At 37.3% G+C, this 22,188-nt stretch overlaps 1 protein-coding gene across 1 annotated transcript in view; it reads left to right on the top strand.

Annotated features, from left to right (window-relative positions):
* Positions 1-16,278: 16,278 nt before the first annotated feature.
* NLRP14 (NLR family pyrin domain containing 14) overlaps positions 16,279-22,188 on the top strand; it is a 28,345-nt gene continuing 22,435 nt past the window's right edge. Inside the window, exons 1-3 of the mRNA XM_053562889.1 lie at positions 16,279-16,570; positions 17,401-17,472; positions 19,574-21,179. Coding sequence (XP_053418864.1) covers positions 16,279-16,570; positions 17,401-17,472; positions 19,574-21,179 — 1,970 coding nt within the window. The remainder of the gene's footprint in view (positions 16,571-17,400; positions 17,473-19,573; positions 21,180-22,188) is intronic.

The following is a 22,188-nucleotide window of genomic DNA, read 5'->3' as shown; positions in this document are numbered from 1 at the left end:
TGGGCTTAAGAGATCCTCTTATCTCAGCCTCCTGAGGAGCTGAGACTGTAGGTACCTGCCACAATGCCCAGATCGTTTTTCTATTTTTAGTAGAGATGGAGGTCTCACTCTTGCTCAGGCTGGTCTCACAGTCCTGAGCACAAGCAATCAATATACCCGCCTTAGCCTTCTAGAGTTCTAGGATTACATGCATGACCCACCACACTTGGCTGAAATTTCCTATATAAAGGCAGAAGCTGTCAGGTTGGGTGAAGTAACAAAAATCCAGCCATGTGCTATTTGTAAGAAATACCAGTGAGTTTGCTTAAAAAGATATCAAACAAGAAGTGCAACTAATTGAAGATTAGTTTGAGAACCAAAGAAATATATTGACTTTATATATTGATAAAAGGCACAATTTATGAAAAAATATAACTTGCTAAATATATACAGCAAAAATGTACAAGTTTGAGACCTTCACAAAAAATACTATTCTGCGGGAAAATTCAATACATTTGTCTCAAAATTAGATCTAGGAGACAATAAAGCCATATAGAAACTAAATAGTGTAATTAATAAACTTAATTTAAGAGGTATATATAGAAACTTTCATCCCTGGAATAGAGAATATATTTTTTGTATCCATAGAACATTTACAAAAACTAATTATGAGCTTTGCTGTCTTCATCCCCAGATGATGAATGTTTGTAATTGCCCTGAGAAAACAAGCAATCAAAGTGAACTACCCAACCTCATTCACTACAATAGATTCACACACCTTATCTGCATCAGTGGTGATTTAGTCTATTCCTTACTATGAATAAAAAAAGGTCTGTGCTCCTGGTTAAGAAACATATCCACTTGGTCACTAGATTCTATTCATTCTTGCCCACATGTGGACCTAGCTCCAGCAATTCCCCTCTCCTACAACATCAGTTTTCCTTTTATAGATTTTTCCCATCAACAAGTGTGCTTTCATTTCTCCAAAACAAACATCGAAACAAAATGAATCATTCTAGGGCCCTGGGATTCTATAACAAAATACCATAAAGCATGTGGCTTATAAACAACAGAAGCCTATTAATACCTCATGGCTCTGGAGTTTGAAAGTCCAGTATCAAGGCACCAAACAAGATTTGGTGTCTGGTCAGGGCATGATGTTTGGTTCATTATAGCCATCCTCTTGCTGAGTCCTTACATGGATGAAGGAGGCAGGGAGTTTCTGGGGACCTCATTTATAAGGGCCTATTCCTAAGGGTTCTGCCCTTATAAACTAACCATTTCACAAAGCCTCCACATCCTAATGCCATCACCTGGGGATTAGGATTCACTATATGAATTTCAGGGGAACACAAACATTCTGTCTATAGGAGGTCTACTATCCTTATCAGGTGCTGCCCCCTTTTTTCCCTTGGAGAAAAATTTCTTGAAAAAGTCATCTATTAAAAAAAAAAAAAAAGAAAAAGTCATCTCTTATCTTCAATTTTTTTCACCTTCTAGTCTTTCTTGAACCTACTTCAGTTCAGTTCTCATCCCATCCTTCCAGAAACCATTTTTCTCAAAATTACTAATGATCTCCATGTTGCTAAATCCAATGGTCAGTTTTCAGTCTCTTTCAGAAGAATTTGACACAACTGATCTCAAGCATTTGGCACAGTTAATCTCTCTTCTTAGGGATTCATTTTCTTCACCTGAAGTTTTAGACATCTCCCTCTCCAGGTTTTTCTTTCTGGATGTTCTTTTTCAGGCTCTATTGAAAACACTTTTACTACCTCTGTCCAGTCCCACTCCCTCTCTGTGACCTTAACACAGTGGAGTGACTCGGGGATCAGTCTCTGAATTCTTTTTTCTATCGACTTTCACTCCCCTAAGTATTTTCCATGGCTTTTATATTTCACATAAATGCTGATAACTTCCAAGTTTATATCTCCTGCCCGGACTTCAAACTTTAATTCTAGAGTCCTTCTTTGTCATTGTCACTTCAGGGTCTAATAGGCGTTCCAAATTTAACTTGTCCAAGAATGTGCTCTTGAGACTCTCTCCAACAGAGTTACTTTTTTTCCACAATCTTCTCCATCTCATTCTTTTTCAATTTTCCAAGCCAATATCCTGGACCTACCTTTGTCTCCATTCTTTTTTCTTACAACCCATAATTGTTCTGTTAGCTAATCCTTCAAGTTATATCTTTAATATCCAGAATCAGACCAATTTCACCACCAGCACTGCTACCAGGGTAGCCCTCACCATCATTTTCTCTAATGTGGCAATCCCTCTTATTATGATAGCCTCTTAACTGATCATGTTACTGCTCCCATTGCCCTACTCCAGTACACTTCGTCAGGACTCAGGATGATTCTCTGAAAACATAACTGTGATTATTTACTTTACTCAAAACCCTAAGTTGGCTTTCTAGCTTACTTACAGTGATCTAAATGGCCCTACAAGATCTTTCTCTCCTTACCTTTCTCATTGTCTCCTCTCTCTAATTCCATACTCCATCATTCTACTCCTTCATCGTATATTGGGGATGATGATATACATCATTCTGGCTTATTTTCTCTTTCTTCAGCTTGTCATGCTTGTCTCTACTCCTTTCTGATGTCCATGGGATTCTATTGATTCATTCATTCTTCTGGGTTCTGGGGATTAAAAAAGTGAATTAAATAAAAGTATCTATTATGGACCCATCATCCTTTTGATGGGGTGGAGTGGAGGAGGGAGAGAATGTCAATAGTCAATAAACAAATAAGTAAAATTATTTATTGAGTGAGAAAGTAAAGATGCAAAAATTGGAAAAATATTCAAATTTTGTGGATCAATGTGTGTATGTGATTGTGACTTTTATTACACAGCATGGATTAAAAAATGTGAAAGGATACATGCCAGAAGGTGATGTTTTTAATATAGATTTTTTTTTTTAACTGGGAAGCATTGATGTAAGTAGAGACAGGAAGAAATTGGAGACCTCTAAGGCAGTCTCTCAAACTCTTGGTAAAAAAGGAATGCTATCACTTTTATTTTATGTCCATGCTTTCCGGAGATAAGAGAATCAATAAGTTCTTTCAATTTGACAAAGAAATCCTACAAGCACTTTTATCTGTTAGTCACATAGATATTATTTCAAATATGATTATCAGGGCAACAAATGAACAAGTACTACAGTCACTCAGAATTGCAGACCTTTTTAGATGTTAAAGATCACTTGCACAAGGCACTGCAATAATTTCAACAGACCGGGTATCTTCTAAGAGTTCTTTGAACAAATAACACTTCCAAGTATAAATTTCTATAAACAGAAAATCGAACAAGATAATATCAGCATGAATACTTATGCAGACACCCCTTAGGGGACAGCAAAACAAGAAGAGATTTTGTCACTGTTTTCAACTTGCACCTTAGTTTTATGAAGAAGAATGATGCTTCTTCTCCCAGCATGAGAAGACATTGCTTTTCAGGAATAAACATGTTTATTTTTATGATAAAATGTGTACTTTCAGGTAGATAGATTTATGCCTTTTCTCAAAGTTGACAAAATGAACATCTCACTAAAAATTGAAGATCTTGTTAAACTCTCTACACTATGGACAGAATTACTCATGACATTTTAAACATTTACTTAATTTTACAAATCTGGAGAGTACAAAGAGAAACAGCATTGTTATTTTAGGTTTGTTCAGAATAAATATAATTGAACGTACTGTAGTTTCAGATGTTTATTTTCTATGTGTGTTTCCCAAAATATCCTGTTGATATATTTTGCAGATTTTTAACATTGATCTCCTATGTATTGATTTTCAGCAGCTCAATTGAGTGCTTGATATTTTCAAAATATTAATATCAAATATATCATCTTTTGAATTTTTTCTCAGTTTCTTTTTTGTCTTTTTTAAATTATTGTTGGGGATTCTTTGAGGGTACAAAGAACCAGTTTACACTGACTGCATTTGTTAGGTAAAGTCTTTCTTATAATTGTGACCCTTTCCCAAGAGGTGTGTCACACCCTGTGACTCACACCCTCCTCCCTCCTTCTCTCTCCCTGCACCCCTTACTGTGTACTAGATCATCAATTGTCTTCATATCAGAATTGCATGAGAAGACATTTAAAAACTTTTTCTTAGATGCCTTTTTATTAGCAGTTGTCCATTAAGTTAACATTTTCATTTTCATCATTGAGGACTTTAAGAATAAGAAGGCCTAAAAAGTTATATTTTACCACAAGTAATAGAGAAGAGGCTAACTGGAATTTTCTTTAATAATGCAATAAGGTGATAAGGAACAAATAATGTTCTTCCTCACAAGGGTTGCTTTCAGTGGGTGAGCTAAAACAAAAGGAAAAATGATTTCATTAACATTTATGATACTAAAATACTTAAGCACTTATACAAAATTAAGTATGGTCAAGTATATGCAAATTAAATACAAAATTTTAAATGTCTAATTCATTTTCATTAAGACACAGTTTCAGGATCCTCAAGCATCTAAAAGTTTTGGTTTCTTTAAGTATTTCCTGAGTTTTTATTTTTCATGGAATAAATATGTTCTATCTCATTATTTTATGACTATATTGAGAAATAGTTTCAGAGCCAAAACTTCTAACGTTCATAATTTCTCTTAATATGTATGTACATATTTGTGGCCAGGCATGGTGGCTCATGCCTCTAATCCTACCATTCTGGGAGGCCAAGATGGGGTGATCGCTTGAGCTCAGGAGTTCCAGATCAGCCTAGGCAAGAAACCCCATCTATACAACATATAGAAAAAAAATTAGCCACATGTGGTGGAACTTGCCTGTAGTCCCAGCTACTGGGAGGCTGAGGCAGGAGGATTATTTGAGCCCAGGAATTTGAGGCTGCAGTGAAGTACGGTAATGCCACTGCAGTCTACTTCCATTGACAGAGTGAGACTTTGCCTTAAAAAAAAAAAGTATGTATTTATGAACATAATATCTAATACATTACTCGAAGGCTATTATAAAATCAATTAAAATATATGTAGTAGATTGGAACCAAACCAGAGTGTTTATCTTTTCTCTTACTCCCCACTGTTGGTTATTCTTTTGAGTTACTTTTTATATAAATTTTATAAGGTAGGCCACTGATTTCTGACTGTAATTGAAACTGTTTGATCCATCTAGTTTACTAGCATGCTGAGCCCTGAGCTGCTTACAGTTTCCATTCATTTAATGTTAATGAATACTGACTCCTAATTTACCAATAAAATTTAAAGCTCTCTGTGAAGATTCCAGCTTAAGAAATGCTACCTTAAATGATGTGATGGTTAACTCTAGACTATCCCAAGTCTAGCTGCTTTGTGAATAAGAAGAGGTTTTTCAAATGGGTTATCCTTTATACTTTATCCTGTAAAGTCTAAAAAAACAAAGGCTTTTCAGAGAAGCCCAAGAACACTCCTGCAAGGTTTTCCCCATGGTAACCCAGTCCTTAAGAATTTGTAAACTTAGCTACCTGGGTCCTTAAAACTAAAGTTTGCTGCTTGCTTCCCCTTCTGTAAACCCTGCGTATGATTTGACACCTCCAAAGAGAAATAATATGGTAATTCATTCGTCTGTCTACTTGTGAATCTAATAAAAGGACAGGGACAGAGCTGATGGCCTGCTGAGTTTCTCCACTGGCAAATAAAATTCCTTTCCCTATAATCTTTGGTGAGCGTCCATTTGTTTTAATTTGCCGGTCTTGCAACAAAACAAGAAGTTGTCCTAACAGAATACCCATTTACCCATTTGATCCAAAGGCCTTTCATCTAATCATTAGACAATTCTAATTCCTGATGCTGCTGGATCTATTAATTTCTAAGTCTGTCTTCAGGTGCTAAGGGCATGAATTCACCCAAGAGCAATTGTAGTCATGTGGAATTTGGATGAAATTGCCTGTTTATAAATCACCAGAGTCATGGTGAACCACAATGGTTGATTTAACTGAAATGTTCCTCAAATATGTCAAGTAGGCTTTTGCCTGTGTGCCTCTGCACTTGCTATTTCTTCTTCCTGGACTGCTCTGTCTTCCAAATACCTGCATGGCTCATTCCCTCACTTTCTACAAATGCCACCGTCCCTGGGTCTTCCTTTTCCATTCAAAGAGAAATAAAACCAATCTCTTCCTTCCCACCCCAGCACTATCTCCCTTACCCCACTTCACAACAGTGATCAACACCTGATATACTACAATTCATTATCTATGCTTCTTCAATAGAATGTAAGCTTCACGGGGGGAGAGGGGGGACACAGAAATAGTTGCAGTCTAGAGAGAGAGCCCAGAAAACTTCCAGGCAGGAAGTAGGTGCTCAATAATTATATGGATTATTGGATAGGTAATTTAAGGGACATTGCTATTAGGAGTCACCCAGTTTGGGAAAGGTCATCAGAAGCTGTGATTCAATTCTCCAACTTCTCTTTCCCCCAGTGTTATTGTTCATCAGAAAAGGAAGGAGGAAGGCTGTGTGCCAGCAGATGTACCGAGCACAGGGGATCCTATATTGAACAATGTATCTTCTCTGGGGGAAATGCATGGTAGGAGTCTGCTTCCAGAATAGCTGGGATTACAGCCACAGTGCCAGCCCTTTTTAAAAACAGTTTTGTGCTAGTTAACTTGATTTTGTTTTATTTGTCAACGTTGGTATTAACTTTTATTTTTAGCTTAACTTAAAACTCTTAGTTTTCTTCCTTAACATTTTATTTATTTATTTATTATTTTTCTTTTTCTTTTTTTTATTGTTAAATCATAGCTGTGTACATTAGTGCAATCAAGGGGTAAAATGTGCGGGTTTCATATACACTTAACATTTTAATATGATCAAACGAATTAGTAGCTCCTAAAATGAAAAAGAAATTTGATTATTTGCCACATAAATTTGTTACTTAAGCAAAGTATTTTGACTCTGTCGATTTGACCATTCAGAATATTTTTTGTATAGTACTAAAAACAGTTATTACATTATACAAAAAGCGACCTAACTGTATGGAAAAATTAGATTAACAGTATATTAGGCATCTAGTTACAACGGAAGAATACGGAGTGATCAAAAAAGAATTGCTTAAAGTGTGAGTTGTTTCATGGTTAAAGAAAAAAAATTGCTCATTATTTTCTCATGTGCTTTCTAAGAAATACAAATTATTAGTCTTTTGTAAAATTCAAAATGAGTATTACTGTTAAGAATGACATAAAATAAAAATGATTTCAATAAATAAATAAATAAATAAATAAATAAATAAATAAATAAATAAATAAATAAATAAAGAGTCTGAGTCATAGACAGGGAGGGGAAGAGTGGGAACACCATTCTTGGGCCCCGCCAGCCAATGGGGAGAGAGATTCGCTGATGGGCGGGGGCATCTAACCATGCCAGCCCCGCCCAGCAGCCCTCCGGCGGCGTTAGGGTTTGCTGCACTAGACTGGGAGGAGAAATATGAGGCGTTAAGAGCCAAGGCGTAAACTCCCCTTACTCATCAAACCGCAAGTGCCTGTGGATCTTCTACTTTACCCTTTTCCTTTTTCCTCTTTGACTCCTTTTCAGCGCTGGGATTTAACTTTTGCTACCCACGTCCACTGAGACCTAAGGTATGGAATAAACCTCCATTTCTCTAGATATGTGTTTTTCCCCTCCAGAATAGGAGGTTGGACTCTGTAGGAGTCCTTCCAGCGCCCAAGGTTCAAGTGGAAGATAGAAAGGATGGACCTGGAATGAAGCCCAAGAGCAGACATTGCTGGGCCCCCTGGGGTGGAAAATGTTGGTAACTTTCAGGAATGGTGCAGGCGATGACCAGGTGGGAGAGTGACTTGCCAAGTGAAAGGCCGTGGTCACCTGGGAATGGAGGGTAGGGGTCGGGGGTCCAGACCCTAGAACCGGAGTTCATGTGTAGGTAACGAGTAGCCTGCGGCTGGAGACCGAATGTGGCCTTTAATATCCGTGCACTGCCAGCTCCTTAACTCTTGAGTTAGCATGGTAGGAACAGCCCTACTTTGGTTCTGAGGCCTCAAACACGCCCTTCTCATCTCTGCTAGGAGCAGGTGTTCGTCCTTCAATCCTAGGCTTTTCCCGCCACCTGGGTTCCGCAGACATTCCTCCACTCTGGGCCTCCTCTGGGCCCCTTTCGCGATTGAAAATGGAATACATCGCCTAAAAACTTTACAGTTCCCCTGCTCCACTCTACATGTCTTTTTTCCTCTTCTCAGCAAAGGTTGAAAAATAATAACGCGTGCTTGCTCCCTGCGTCAGACATCCTCCGCCCGTGGTAGTTTGTCTTTAGCACTCCCGCTGCCTTACTCCAGCAAAATTGCTGTTACTGTCTCTATGGAGGTTATCGATGATCGCTAATCTGCCAAATTTCAAGCACAGTTAGAGGTCATTTATTTATCTCTTTGGAATTTGACAAAAGGATATTTGTCTTTTTATCTTTTTATTTTCCACTTTTTAAAGGACTGTGTTCTGCTTTTTTAAAAAGTCACAAATTGTCCTAAACTCCAAAACGGTGATTAATATATAGGTTTATTATCTTTAATTTTTATGAGGCAGTTTTAGTTTTAATTTTAGTTGTAAGCCTCATATACCTGCCATCTGTTTGGAATCCTGCAAGTATTGTATATTATTGCTACCTGTAAGATCATTGTAATGACTGAAAACTCAACTGTGTTCTAATTTTTTATGCATTTATTTAAATTACAATAGGATTATTAATTTGTTGACAGTTATTCTCTATTCAAAATAAACACCCTTATGCACAAAACTTTGTGTATTGGGATTCTTTTCATTGGAAAATTTCCCAGAGAAGAAAGTGCTGCTTGAAAAGTTATGCATGTTTTTAAAACTGTGGGTGGTTGTGAACATATAGTTTTTCAATTTTGTAGCAATTAACGTTTATACTAACAATATCTGCTTCACTCCATTCTTATCATTATATGGCCTTATTTTTGAAAGCTTATTTTTTCCATTTTGATAACTGAGAAGGTTTATCTCCTGGTTTACATTACTTTTGGTATCTGCTTAAGTCTGAACATTTTCTGAAATACTTGTCAGCGATTTGCTTTCCTTTTCCTCTGTGAATAGGCTATTCACAATAAATTTGCTTTAGATCTATTTGTATATTGCTTTTCTGGTGATAGGAATTTTTAATTTTTTTCTCTAAGATAGAGTCTTGCTCTCTCCCCAGGGTAGAGAGGAATGGCATGATCATAGTTCACTGCAATCTTAAACCTCTGGGCTCAAGTGATTCCTTTGCTTCAGCTTTCTGAGTAGCTGGGGACTAGAGGCATGTCAGGGTGCCCTACTCTGCTAGTTTTTGTTTTTTTGTGCGGGGCGGTGTTGCTCTTGCTAGGGCTGGTCTTGAACTTCTGAGCTCAACAATCCACCCACCTCGGCCTGCCAGAGTGCTAGGATTACAGGCGTGAGCCACTGCGCCCAGCCTACAAGAAGCTTTTAAAAACCATATTTGCGTGTGAGCTATAACTCTTACAGAAGAGTACATAAAGCATAAACGTGCAGCTTAATGGGTGATTACCAAATCATCACCCATGTAAACTATCACCAGGTGAAGTAATACAGCATTCATTGCCAGCACCTAATAGCCCCAGGGGCACCCATAAAGCCCATTTAAAAAACATACATGCTTCTATAAACAGTAGAATTTAGTTTTCTCTGTTTTGGTCTTTTTCAGTGGCATCATACAGGACACGATTCTGTTGCATTTGGCTTCTTTTACTGATTGATTGTGAGAGTCATCCTAGTGGCATATAGCCACAGATCATATACTTTCACTACTGCGTAGGATCTTGTATGAATTTACCACAGTTTATTTATTGTTTTTACTACAGATGGATTCTTAGATCTTTTCTCAATGTTTAGGAATTATAAACAATGTTGTTATAGTTGTTTTATACACACATTTTTTAAAGACTATAATTGCTAGGTTATAGGATATGGATATCTCCAATTTTTAAAAAATAGCCATTTTATTTTAGAATAACATTTTTAGAATTACAAAAATGCTTCTCACCTTCTCATTTATGCTTCTCACCTAATTCCACCTATTTTTAATATCTTTCATTACTAAGACAGTTAACTGAGACAATTAAGTTGGATTTCATTTGGATTTCCCTAGATTTTTCTTTAGTGTTCTTTTTCTATTCTTGGATGCTATTCATTATACCATTTTGCGTTTAGCCATTTTATCTCCCTGGTCTCCTCTTGTCTGTGAAAGTTCTTCAGTTCTTTCCTTGTTTTTGATGACAGTACTGGTCAGGTATTTCTCAGGTCAGATATATTCTCTTCTCTGATTTGAAGTATTATCTATTTACTGTATATAGGATTTATTTTATAAGGATACTAATTAATTTTTGTCTGAATGGTTTGCAAATTATCCTAATAAACTCTTCTCTGACCGCTTCCCTTCCTAATTATGTAATTGGAGTATCTCTTAAAATCTCATAGGGAAGGGGCGGGCCTGTGGCTTAGTGAGTTGGGCGGTGCCTGTGGCTCAGTGAGTAGGCCGCTGGCCCCATATACGGAGGGTGGCGGGTTCAAACTCAGCCTCGGCCGAACTACAACAAAAAAATAGCCGGGCGTTGTGGTGGGCGCCTGTGGTCTCAGCTGCTCGGGAGGCTGGGGCAGGAGAATCGCTTAAGCCCAAGAACTGGAGGTTGCCGTGAGTCCTGTGACGTCATGGCACTATCGTGGGTGGTAAAGTGAGACTCTGTCTCTACAAAAAAAAAAAAAAAAAATCTCATAGGGAAGGATTTTTCTGAACCATTTACTCTGTTCTTTGATTTGTTGGTTATGGTAGAAGTTGTACACTCAGTAGTAGAGGGTAAAGCTTTAGAAGTGGCTTCAGCTGGCAGCAGTTTTCTGCTCTGGCGATATTTGGCAATGTCTGAAAAAAAATTTTTTTTCAACATCTCAATGTGTATCCATTTATTTAGGGTCTTTTTAAATTTCTCTCCGCAATGTTCGGTAGTTTTCAGTATACAAGTCGTACATACTTTTTGTCAGAATTATCCTTAAGTATTTATTTTTAATGCTAAGTAGTTTTTTACATTTCAATTTGCAATTGTTGATGCTAGCATATAGATTACAGTTGATTTTTGCATTTTATTTTATTACTATTTTTTATTGTTGGGGATTCATGGAGGGTACAAAAAGCTAGGTTATACTACTTGCATTTGTTAGGTAAAGTCCCTTTTATAATTGTGTCCTGGCCCCAAGAGGTGTGCCACATACTGTGATCCCCTGCCCCCTTCCTACCTTCCCTCTCTTCACTCCCCCACTCACCCACCCTACCATGTACTAGCATCAATTGTCCTCATATTAGAATTGAGTACATTGGATTCTTGCTTCTCCATTCTTGTGATGCTTTACAAAGAAGAATGTGTTTCAGCTCCATCCAGATTAATAGAAAAAGTCACTATCTTTTTTAGTGGTTGAATAGTATTCTATGGTGTACATATACCACAGCTTGTTAATCCATTCCTGGATTAGTGAGCATTTAGCTTGTTTCCAAAATTTGGCAATTGTAAATTAAGCAGCAATAAACAGTGTAGTTGAAATGTCCTTATGATTGGGTGGTGCCTGTGGCTCAAAGGAATGGGGTGCCGGCCCCATATGCTGGAGGTGGTGGGTTCAAACCCAGCTCCTGCCAGAAACTTAAAAAAAAAATGTCCTTATAATAAAATGATTGTTTTTCTTCTGGGTAGATGCCCAGTAATAGGATTGCAGGAGCAAATGGGATGTCTAGTTTGAGTTCTTTGAGGATTCTTCTTCTTTGAGGATTCTTCATACTTCCTTCAAAAAAGGTTATATTAGTTTGCAGTTCCACCAGCAGTGTAAAAGTGTTCCCTTCTCTCCAAATTCACGCCAGCATCTGCAGTTTTGAGATTTTGTGATGTGGGCCATTCTCACTGAGGTTAGGTGATATCTCAGGGTGGTTTTGATTTGCATTTCTCTGATAATTAGGGATGATGGGCATTTTTTCATGTGTTTGTTAGCCATTCGTCTGTCTTTAGAGAAGGTTCTAATCATCTCACTTGCCCATTGATATAAGCAATTGTTGGCTCTTTTTATGTTGTTTAATTTGTATTCTCTATAGATTCTAGTTATCAAGCTTTTGTCTGATTCATAATATGTAAATATCTTTTCCCATTCTGATAGTTGTCTATTTGCTTTGGTTGTTGTCTCCTTGACTGAACAAAAACTATTCAGTTTAATTAAGCCCAATTTGTTTATTTTTGTTGTTACTGCAATTGCCACTGGCATCTTCTTTGGAAACATTTTTGTTTGTCACAACTGTAGAAGATTGGGGATTCTAATGGCATTGAGCTGATAGAGGCCAAGTATGGTGCTAAACATAACACATGTCCCCCAAAGAATCATCTAGCCCAAAATGTCAGTAGAACTGAGGATTAGAAACTGCTATAAGGACTTCCAACTAAGAAAGGAAAGGAAGGCTATGGAAAGAATGACAACACAGTTTCCTGTGTTAAATGCCCCAAGATCTTCTCATCTCTATCCCATATCATAAAGGTCCCTTCTTTTTGTTTTCTTAAAACTACTGCTGCTCAGATGAGAGCTGTAGAGGTTATATTTAGAGATCTTGTTCTGCTAGCCTGGTGTTCAGCACAAGGTCTTGGTATCAGAAAACATGGCCACGCAGATTCCATGTAACTCTGAATTCCCAATGCCTAGGAAAATGAAGTGAAATTAAAAGGCAGTGCCACATAGTAGAAAGAGAATTAGCTTTGTAGGTTAATGAGCCATTTGTCAACTCTGCGAGCTAGGCAAGTTTCTTAATTTCTGAGCTTCTATATCTGTAAAATATGAGTAAAACCAAACTTTCAAGATTATTTTAAAAATGGAGAAAATTTTCATGAAGAACCTATACACAGTAGGTCCTCAACAAATATAGTCATTATTAATATGAGCTTTCTGATTAATTTATATTGAGCAAATGTGCTTTAATTATCATAGTCAAAAGTTCACATCAGTAAATTTGCAATTTGAAATCCTCTTAGACCATAGGTTTCCATTTTAGTTCAGGACATTTGGGAATGAATGTATGCCTTCACGTAAGAGAAGCAACACCAAAAAAAAATCTGTTTTCCTCTTTCTCAAAATGTAAAAGAAGACCAGAAAACAAAACAAATTCCTTCAAGAACACTGAAAAACCTTTGGGAAGGAGGCTACAGTATATTGTACTCTGTCATAATTATGGGTATGTATCACGGTATAGAAACCCTATTGCAGCAGTTCTCAACTTGTGGGTTGCAACCCCTTTGTTCCATGTGTAAAAACGCGACAATTAGGAAGGTTGAGAACCACTGTCCTGTTGGGTTTAAACCGCTATAGACCTTGGCTGAAAGGAATATCTAAAAAGGGAGGAGGAAAATGAAGAAAGTTTGGGATTATGAGAGCCAAGGGGACAGAGAATATCAAGGTGAAAGGCATTATTTTTTTTATTTTTTTTTCAGTTTTTGGCCAGGGTTGGGTTTGAACCTGCCACCTCCGGCATATGGGACTGGCACCCTACCCCTTTGAGCCACAGGCACTGCTATGTGAAAGGCATTCTTATACATGGGTCATTATGAAAGTTTTGAGATACACAAAAATCAAGAAACATAAAATCCACGTAGATGGAAACAAATGAAGCCCTCCCAGCAATACCAACAAGCAGAGCAAGTTGAAACTTGTATGGGTGAATAAAGAAGGATGCTGCTGTTTTTCTTGAAAGTGAAATAATGGACCATAACACAGTCTCAAAATTTTCATAATGACCCATGTACTAGCATTATTAAATGTATGACCCTTGTAAGTTAAGTGCATACATTAGCTTCTTTAATCCGTGCAGAGGTAAGCACTCTTATTCTTCCTGTTAATAGGTATGAAAATTGAATTCTAAAGTGTCTCTTGGGTTTTGGAACAAGATAGAAGTTGTTATGAGTTGTCTCAGTAGAATTATGGTGGCAAAAGTTAGATTATAGGTGGCACATATATAATAAAAGATAATTATAGAAGACTCAAGAAGTTTGATTACAAAGATGAATGGGATGTGGCATAAAGGGACCATTTATAAAAGACTAATTAAATTTGGGCATGTTTAAATGCCAGTGAGAAAGACTTAGTGGACAGGAAAAAGTTGAAGATAAACAAGAAAAAAGAGATCATTAATGGATTAAATCCCTCAAGGGAGAGTTGCTACTGAGATTCAGTTTACAAGAGAGGAAATAAGCTATAGAAAAGAGAGGGCCCCCTTTTCTGTGTTAATAGGAACAAAGAGGAAAAATGTAGCCTGTAATCCCAGCTATGTGGGAGGCTGAGGCAAGAGGATAGCTTAAGCCCAAGAGATAGAGGTTGCTGTGAGCTTTGATGCTACAGCACTCTACCCAGGGCAACAGCTTGAGACTCTGTCTCAAAAAAAAAAAAAAAAAAAATGTAGGCCCACACATGTGGTGACATTTGTGAATTTCTAGGCACAAAGTTGAGGTTGTTGTGTTCTATGCCTCACTTTCCCTTACCTACCATATTCTGTATGTCCTGGAGAAATTTCACTGTCTACTTTGAAGTTCCCTCAAATTTATCCTTTATTTCTTCTTTTAAAAACATTACTAATAGAACCTCTTTTTGTCAGATCCATCAGTAATCTAGACTATTTCTCCAGTGTAAACAACCCTAAGGCATCCAATAGCTCATCAATTATTGTAGAATAAATTCCAGATTTATCATGTAATTTTTGTAATTCACCTTCTGTTTAAGAGGTAAACTTAACATTTTTATTTCCCTATTTCTGTTTTCCAATCTCATTAGCAAGAGCATGAAGAGGATTATGAAAGGCTGGGGAAGACAGGTTTAGAGAAAGATTCAAGTTGAGTTTCAGCTTGTACCACTTACAGCTGCCTCTTCAGGCAAATCACCAAAGAGGAGATGAGGAAATTGAAAGTGTGAAGGAGAGTGTAGTTTAAGTGATTCATTAACTGGAGTGTCCATGCTAAATAAGAAATTGAATAAGGTTCTTAAAATGCTGGTAAATAAGGGGCTCGCAGGGAATTCATGATGTTTGAAAAACCGTCACAATGACTGAGGGCATGAAACTGCTTAATTAACTGGATTATGGGAGATTGCAATTCAAGAGTTGGAATAGTTGTTGCTGATAAAGAACAACTTGAGAGGGGTGAGAGCATCAGAGTGAGCTTCCAGAGTGCAGTAAGGTCATGAGAGTTGATATCATGGATATGAGAGAATGAGGTTTTGAATGAGCTTTAACTCTGAACTCACCCAGAATTAATGTGGTGTTTGACAGTGGACATGAAAGGAGCTTGTCATCTAGGAACAGACCCTCAGTGACTATAGATTTATGACCAGAGATAACATAACAAGAAGAGGTAGATGATGGCATATTCTAACTGCATGTGCTTCAAGAGTAGTAATATGTTAGTGGGAGTATAAATGATTTATTTATTTATTTATTTATTTTTGAGTCAGAGTCTCATTCTGTTGCCCTTAGTAGAGTTCTGTGGCATCACAGCTCACAGCAACCTCAAACTCTTGGGCTTAAGTGATTCTCTTGCCTCAGCCTCCTAAGTAGCTGGGACCATAGGTGCTCGCCACAACACCTGGCTATTATTTTTTTATTTTTATTAAATCATAGCTGTGTACATTAATGCAAAAACAATGTGCTGGTTTTATATGCAATTTGATTTTCATCGAACTGGCTATTTTTTGATTGTAGTTATCATTGTGTTTGGCAGGCCTCGACTGGGTTCAAACCTGTCAGCCCTGGTGTATGTGGCCAGTACCCTAGCCGCTGAGCTACAGGTGCCGAGCCTGTAAATGTTTTATAAGCTGAGATATATATTTAGTGTTGGTGGGGGAGAGAAGGGATGAAGAAAGTTACCGATACTCAGGAGATAGTATGCCAGGTGATACATGAGCCATACCTTGTTTGGTCCATGGCACAGTCCTCTGAGATTGCGTCTAACATCCTCATTTTGCAGAAGAGTAAACTGAGGTTCAGGGAGATGAATTGCCTTTGTTTTTTAATAGCTCATAAGTAGTAGGACTAGAAATACATCCTAGCAAGGTGGAAGAAATATGCATTATTATATAGTAGAGGGATGCTTTATTAAAGAAAATGTGTTACATAGGATGCTAAGTCACTATGAGCCTAAGATAGTGGGCTTTAACAAATATTAGTTGAATTAAGCTATTTTTATAGGTCTTTCACTTTCCGATCTTTCCCATATGTCCCATTTATTCCATGTACTTTTATATTCCCTACTGAAGCCTGAATAGTGATCCATGGATAAGATGACAGATTCGTTGCCATCTTCTTCATTCTTTTCTGATTTTGGGCTGCTGTTGTATTTGGAGGAGCTAAACAAAGAGGAACTAAATAAATTCAAGTCACTCCTAAAGGAGACCACGGAACCTGGGCGCTGCCTAATACCCTGGACTGAAGTGAAGAAGGCCAGGCGGGAGGATCTGGCCAACTTGATGAAGAAATATTATCCAGGAGAGCAGGCCTGGAGTGTGACTCTCAGAATCTTTGGCAAGATGAACCTGACCCATCTGTGTGAGAGAGCAAAAGCAGAAATCAACTGTGAGTGATGCTAGGGGCAAATATGGGGATAGGCAGGAGGAAGTGTTTCCTGGAGCCCACTGGCATGATTCTATTAATATAAGTGGGGCTTAGGCATTAAATCATTCTGTAGAACACAGACTCCATGGTGGTCTTGTATATTATGAGCTCGTTAGATCATTTGAGGAACTCTAAAGAGATAGAGGTTTAAGTACTGTTACTCAGCCTTGCTGCTTAATTGGGAGCAATTCATCCATCTTGTACCAATCATTATCAAAGGAATTGAATGGTAAAAATTGTTCAAGGTTGTACACTTAATTTGCCTTAACTAAAAATCATAAATCAGGTTAAACTTTAAGGAATCTCAAATGTAACTTAACGTATTTGCTGAAATATGAGAAATGAGCTAAAAATGATTAAAAGATATAAGCCAAGCCAGTATTTTTAGTCATTCCCAAGCATGAAATTTTAGAGACATTTAAAATTCCTTACTCATTTACAAGGCTTTCCAGCTACAAAATATATATCCATTATCTCCTTTGAGCCTCACCATGTCTCTTTGATGTCAACAGAAACTGAAGCTTATATGCAGTACTTGTGGTAGAATTATAAGGGGTTTGTGTTGGGGGGAGCGTAGCAAGAGGTCTCCTTCTTCACTGTTGTTTGTACCATACTACTTCTCCCCTCAGCTAAGCTTGTTAGAGTTTGAGGCTCTGCTGTACTAATTTTCCTAAATCCATATGGTCACAGAACTGAACAACTGAGGAGAATGCTGGCCTCTGCTCTGGCCATGTCACCAAAGCTATGCTTGGTTTTAGTGAATCTCATGGTCTTCTCGGAAACTGTTACAGGGGCAGCTCAGAGCACAGGACCAGAGGATGCTAAAGCTGGAGAGACACAGGGAGATCAGAAGGCAGGGCTGGGTGAGTAGAAGGCCTTTGTCAGATTCAGGAGGTATTTGAACTTTTGAAGCAGGGCAGGGTGTTTATCTATGCAATGCTTATTCACTTCTAATATCCCACCTGTTCCCTGAATGTGATTCAAAGAGGGTCAACAGACTGGCTCTCTGATCAGGGTCAGAATTTGGGCCATGTTAAATCAGGGCTTCAAGAGAACAGTATTTGGAAATGCCTAGTCAAAAGTTGGCAATCTTATGCACAAAGGTATATTCATGCTTGTGTTTATGGACTAAAGATTCCCTGCATTGGCGGGGGACTTTGACTTAACACATTTGTACCCTTCCATTGGAGAAAGTGCTCTGAGTTCCAGGAGTGGAGATCAGCTAGTCCATATAAAACCTAGAACCAGATCTTCTCAGTTTTAATTTAATTCAATTTCCATTCCCTCACTTTGTTTTGAATTCTAAAAAATTTAATTCTAGTTTCTATAAATAGAACTATAATAAAAAGAAAACTGGACCAGGTAAGAAACTTTTATTATTAACTCAGGTATACTGTTTTCTAAGAGGGCACATTATTTTATTAAAGAAATAATTGAGAACTTGCTGTATCCTAAGCACTGATAAATAAACATATTTTAAAACTTTGAATATAACTTCATGTTCTGACTTTAATTTCTGATTCAATAAGGAGTTTATGTTTGTGATATTAGAAGAAACTAATGACTATTAGTTTTTATGATTTTATTATTTCAAACCTAATGGTTATTTCCTTCATATGTGCAAATATTTGGACACAGATAGCTAATTAAAAGTCTCTAATTTATTCCTTGAGAATTTATGATAAAAGTAATCTGTACTTATTATAGTAACTTTGGACAGTAAGTACCACAATAAATTACTGATATGCCTCCCTCAGTATCAACACCATACAATTTGAATTATTGTAGTTTCATGATGCTTTAGTTTTTGGTAAATAGTATTTCCCTCTTCCCTGACTGGCCAGTCATGATTTTTGTTCTTAAATTTTTTTAGGCTATCATTGATTACTTTATTTATATCTTTATTGTTAAACCTCACATAAGCAAAATAAGATTCAAATATAATAAAAGCATATAAAGTGAGTTTTTCCCTCACTCCATTCTCCATCCCCAAATCCTGCCATTTGACCAACCTTAATATTTTGATGCATATCGTACAGATTTTGAAATATGTAAAGTTCATTTTTTTCTAATACAGGGTTATATTGTATACCTTTCCCTGAAGCTTACTTTATTTTTGGGGGTTACAGCATAGACTTTTTCTTGGATATTAGTAAAAACTTTTTATTCAAAAGTTGCAAAATATTCAATTTTATGATTGTATTTTTTCATTTTTTATTCAAATATAATTGGCAGTTGTGTGCAAGGAGATGTATTAGACACTGGAGATGCAATGATGAGCTACAAATGCGTCTCTAACCAAGTGCATCATTTCTTTAAAAAGTAAATACACAAATTACAATTTGTGACATGTGCTGTGAATGAAAAATATACTGTGTTTTGAGAATATATGAGAGAATTATTCTAATGTTGGGGTTCAGAGAAGGCTTTCTAAGATCATGTCATTTAAATGGAGATCTAAAGAAGTAACAAGACCTAAACAGGTAAAGATGAACTATATTTTCTTTCTCTTTGGATCCTTAGGAATTCCTTTTCTTCAGAATATTCTTGGCTATGCTATAATGTTTGTTTCTATTAACTTTCTTCTTGTATAGTCATTTTTGGTCTATAGATTCCCGTCTCTCTTAGGGTCATCCCTATTGTTAATTGTTGCCTCTGTTCTTATTTTTAATTTGTATTACAACTCTGTCATCATTTTTCATTGTGGAAGAAAAAATATTTCTAGAGCAAATATAATTTTTATTTTCTATCACAAATAGAAATTTGTTTTTCTTCATTTGAATTATGCTTATTTGATTTACATTACTTATAAAATATAACCCAGCTTTGATTTCAGACTGCATTATTTCTTGTTCCTAATTCCAAGTTTAATGTTCTTAACATTTTAATTCATAGCATTTGTTTTGATCAAATGTATCTTTGTTTTTGTGGGTTTTTTCCTCTGCTCCATTCTAACTGACTTAGGTGATAGAACAGAATACAGAATTCAAATAAAGGAAAAATTTTGCATCACATGGGATAGGAAATCTTTGCTTGGAAAACCTGAAGATTTCCATCAGGGAATTTCTCAAGAAGGTCAAAAACTATTGGAACATTTGTTTGATGTGGATGTCAAAACTGGTGAGCAGCCACAGGTGGTGGTGCTTCAGGGAGCTGCTGGAGTTGGGAAAACAACCTTGGTGAGAAAGGCAATGTTAGATTGGGCAGAGGGCAATCTCTACCAGCAGAGGTTTGCCTATGTTTTTTATCTCAGTGGGAGAGAAATCAACCTGATGAAAGAGAGAAGCTTTGCTCAATTGATCTCACAGGACTGGCCCAGCATAGAAGGCTCCATTGACAGGATCATGTCCGAGCCAAGAAGCCTCCTCTTTATTATTGATAGCTTTGATGAACTGAACTTTGCTTTTGAGGAACCTGAGTTTGCACTGTGTAAAGACTGGACCCAAGAACACCCAGTGTCCTTCCTCATGAGTAGTTTGCTGAGGAAAGTGATGCTCCCCAAGTCATCCCTATTGGTGACATTGAGACTCACAGCTTCTAAGAGACTAAAACCTTTGTTGAAGAGTCACTACCGTTTCGTAGAAGTACCAGGAATGTCTGAGGATGCAAGAAAGGAGTATGTTTACCAATTTTTTGAAGATGAGAATTTGGCCATGAAAGCATTCAGTTCCCTAAGAAACAATGAGATGATTTTTAGCATGTGTCAAGTCCCCTTCGTGTGCCAGCTCATTTGTAGTTGTCTGAAGCAGCAAATGGAGAAGGGTGGCGATGTCACATTGACCTGCCAGACCGCCACAGCTCTGTTTACCTGCTACATCTCTAGCTTGTTCACAGTGATAGAGGGACACTTTCCTAGGCTGCCCAGCCAAGACCAGCTGAGCAACCTGTGCCACTTGGCTGCCAAAGGAGTATGGACTATGACATATGTGTTCTACAGAGAAGACCTCAGAAAGTATGGGTTAACTAAACTGGATGTCTCAATTTTTCTGGACATGACTATTCTCCAAAGAGACCCAGAGTATGAAAACTGCTATGTGTTCATTCACCTACATGTGCAGGAGCTTTTTGCAGCTATGTTCTATGTGTTGGAAGGCAGTTGGGAAGCCAGGGGGCATGGGCATTCCTTCCAGCCTTTTGAAGACATAAAGCTGTTACTTGAAAGCAAAACTGATAAAGACTCCCATGTGACACAGATGAAGTGCTTTTTGTTTGGCCTTTTGAATGAAGATATAGCAAAACAACTGGAAAAAACTTTAAACTGTAAAATGTCATTGGAGATAAAATCAAAGGTACTTCAGTGGATGGAAGCATTAGGGAACAGGGAAACTTGTCCATCACAGTTGGAATGTCTGGAGTTGTTTCATTATCTGTATGAGACTCAAGACGAATCATTTGTAAGCCAGGCAATGAAGTATTTCCCAAAGGTTGTTATTAACATTTGTGGAAAAACTCATTTATTTGTATCTTCGTTCTGCCTCAAGCACTGCCAGTGTTTGCAGACCATCAAACTGTCTATAACTCTGGTATTTGAGAAGAAGATGTTAAACACAAGCCTCCCAGCTGAAACTTGGTAAGTGTGTTAGGTTAGTTCTCTGAAGTAACCCATGGTGAAGTGAAGGAAGTAGATTTTGTTAGAGGGAGGAGTTGGTTAGCTGAGGTCCAGCTGGGATAACCCTTCAGAGTTTTTCTACCTTGAGGCAGGGAGGCCAGGCATTTAAACCCCTACTGACCAGTAGTGACTGCTGGTGCAAAATGGACAAAAAACTTCCCAGAGGTGGCTTTCTTGGCTTGAAGGCAATTCCAGGAGAGGAACTGGGCTGAGACCTCTCAGCTGTCAACATTCCTAACAACTTTAATCTTCCCAACAGCGCTTTAGTCCTTAGAGAAGAATGTGATATAACACACACACACATCAATTACAGTAATATATTTATTTCTAAAAATAACATCCTCTACAAGAATGAGGACCCAGAAATGTCTCGCTGAACCTGGTGTACTATCATCTATTTGTATTATATTTCTCAGAACTTTACTGACCTAACTCACCTTTCTCTTCACCAAGACATAGGTCCATCTTTACTTAATAGTTCATGAAAGGTATCAGCCCTTTAATGCCTAACTGGAGACAGCCAAAGCTGAGTAAGAAATAGGTTCTGTATGAACATTCTTAAAAGAAGAAATGAACTTTTTACATGTATTATTTCACGTGTATTATTCTATCCTGTTCCCTTCCTCAAGTTTCCTTTGTTGACTATTCATATAAATACAGGGAAAGAACTGAACTATGGAATTGGTTTTAAGATTTAACTAAAATTTGTTGAAGGCTTACTACGTGCTAGTAAACTGGATATTTGGTGGCAACCATTATGTTAATTTAGTTTAAAGATCACCACATTGAGAGAGAGGTTTATCTAGAAAGTAAGTATACTGTTTTTGATTCAAACACAAATCAAACAATAGCTAACATTTGCTGCGTGCTTGGCACATATCTGACAGTCTTCTAAGTCCTTGAATTCATTTAGTCTTCCAACAGTCTTGTGAAGGAAATGCAGTTATTTCCATTTTTCGTATGAAAAAAG

This window comes from Nycticebus coucang, chromosome 14, assembly GCF_027406575.1.
Source record: "Nycticebus coucang isolate mNycCou1 chromosome 14, mNycCou1.pri, whole genome shotgun sequence".
Classification (NCBI taxonomy): Eukaryota; Metazoa; Chordata; class Mammalia; order Primates; family Lorisidae; genus Nycticebus; species Nycticebus coucang.
The sequence above is the reverse complement of the archived record's forward strand: the minus strand, read 5'-3'. Positions and strand labels throughout refer to the sequence as shown.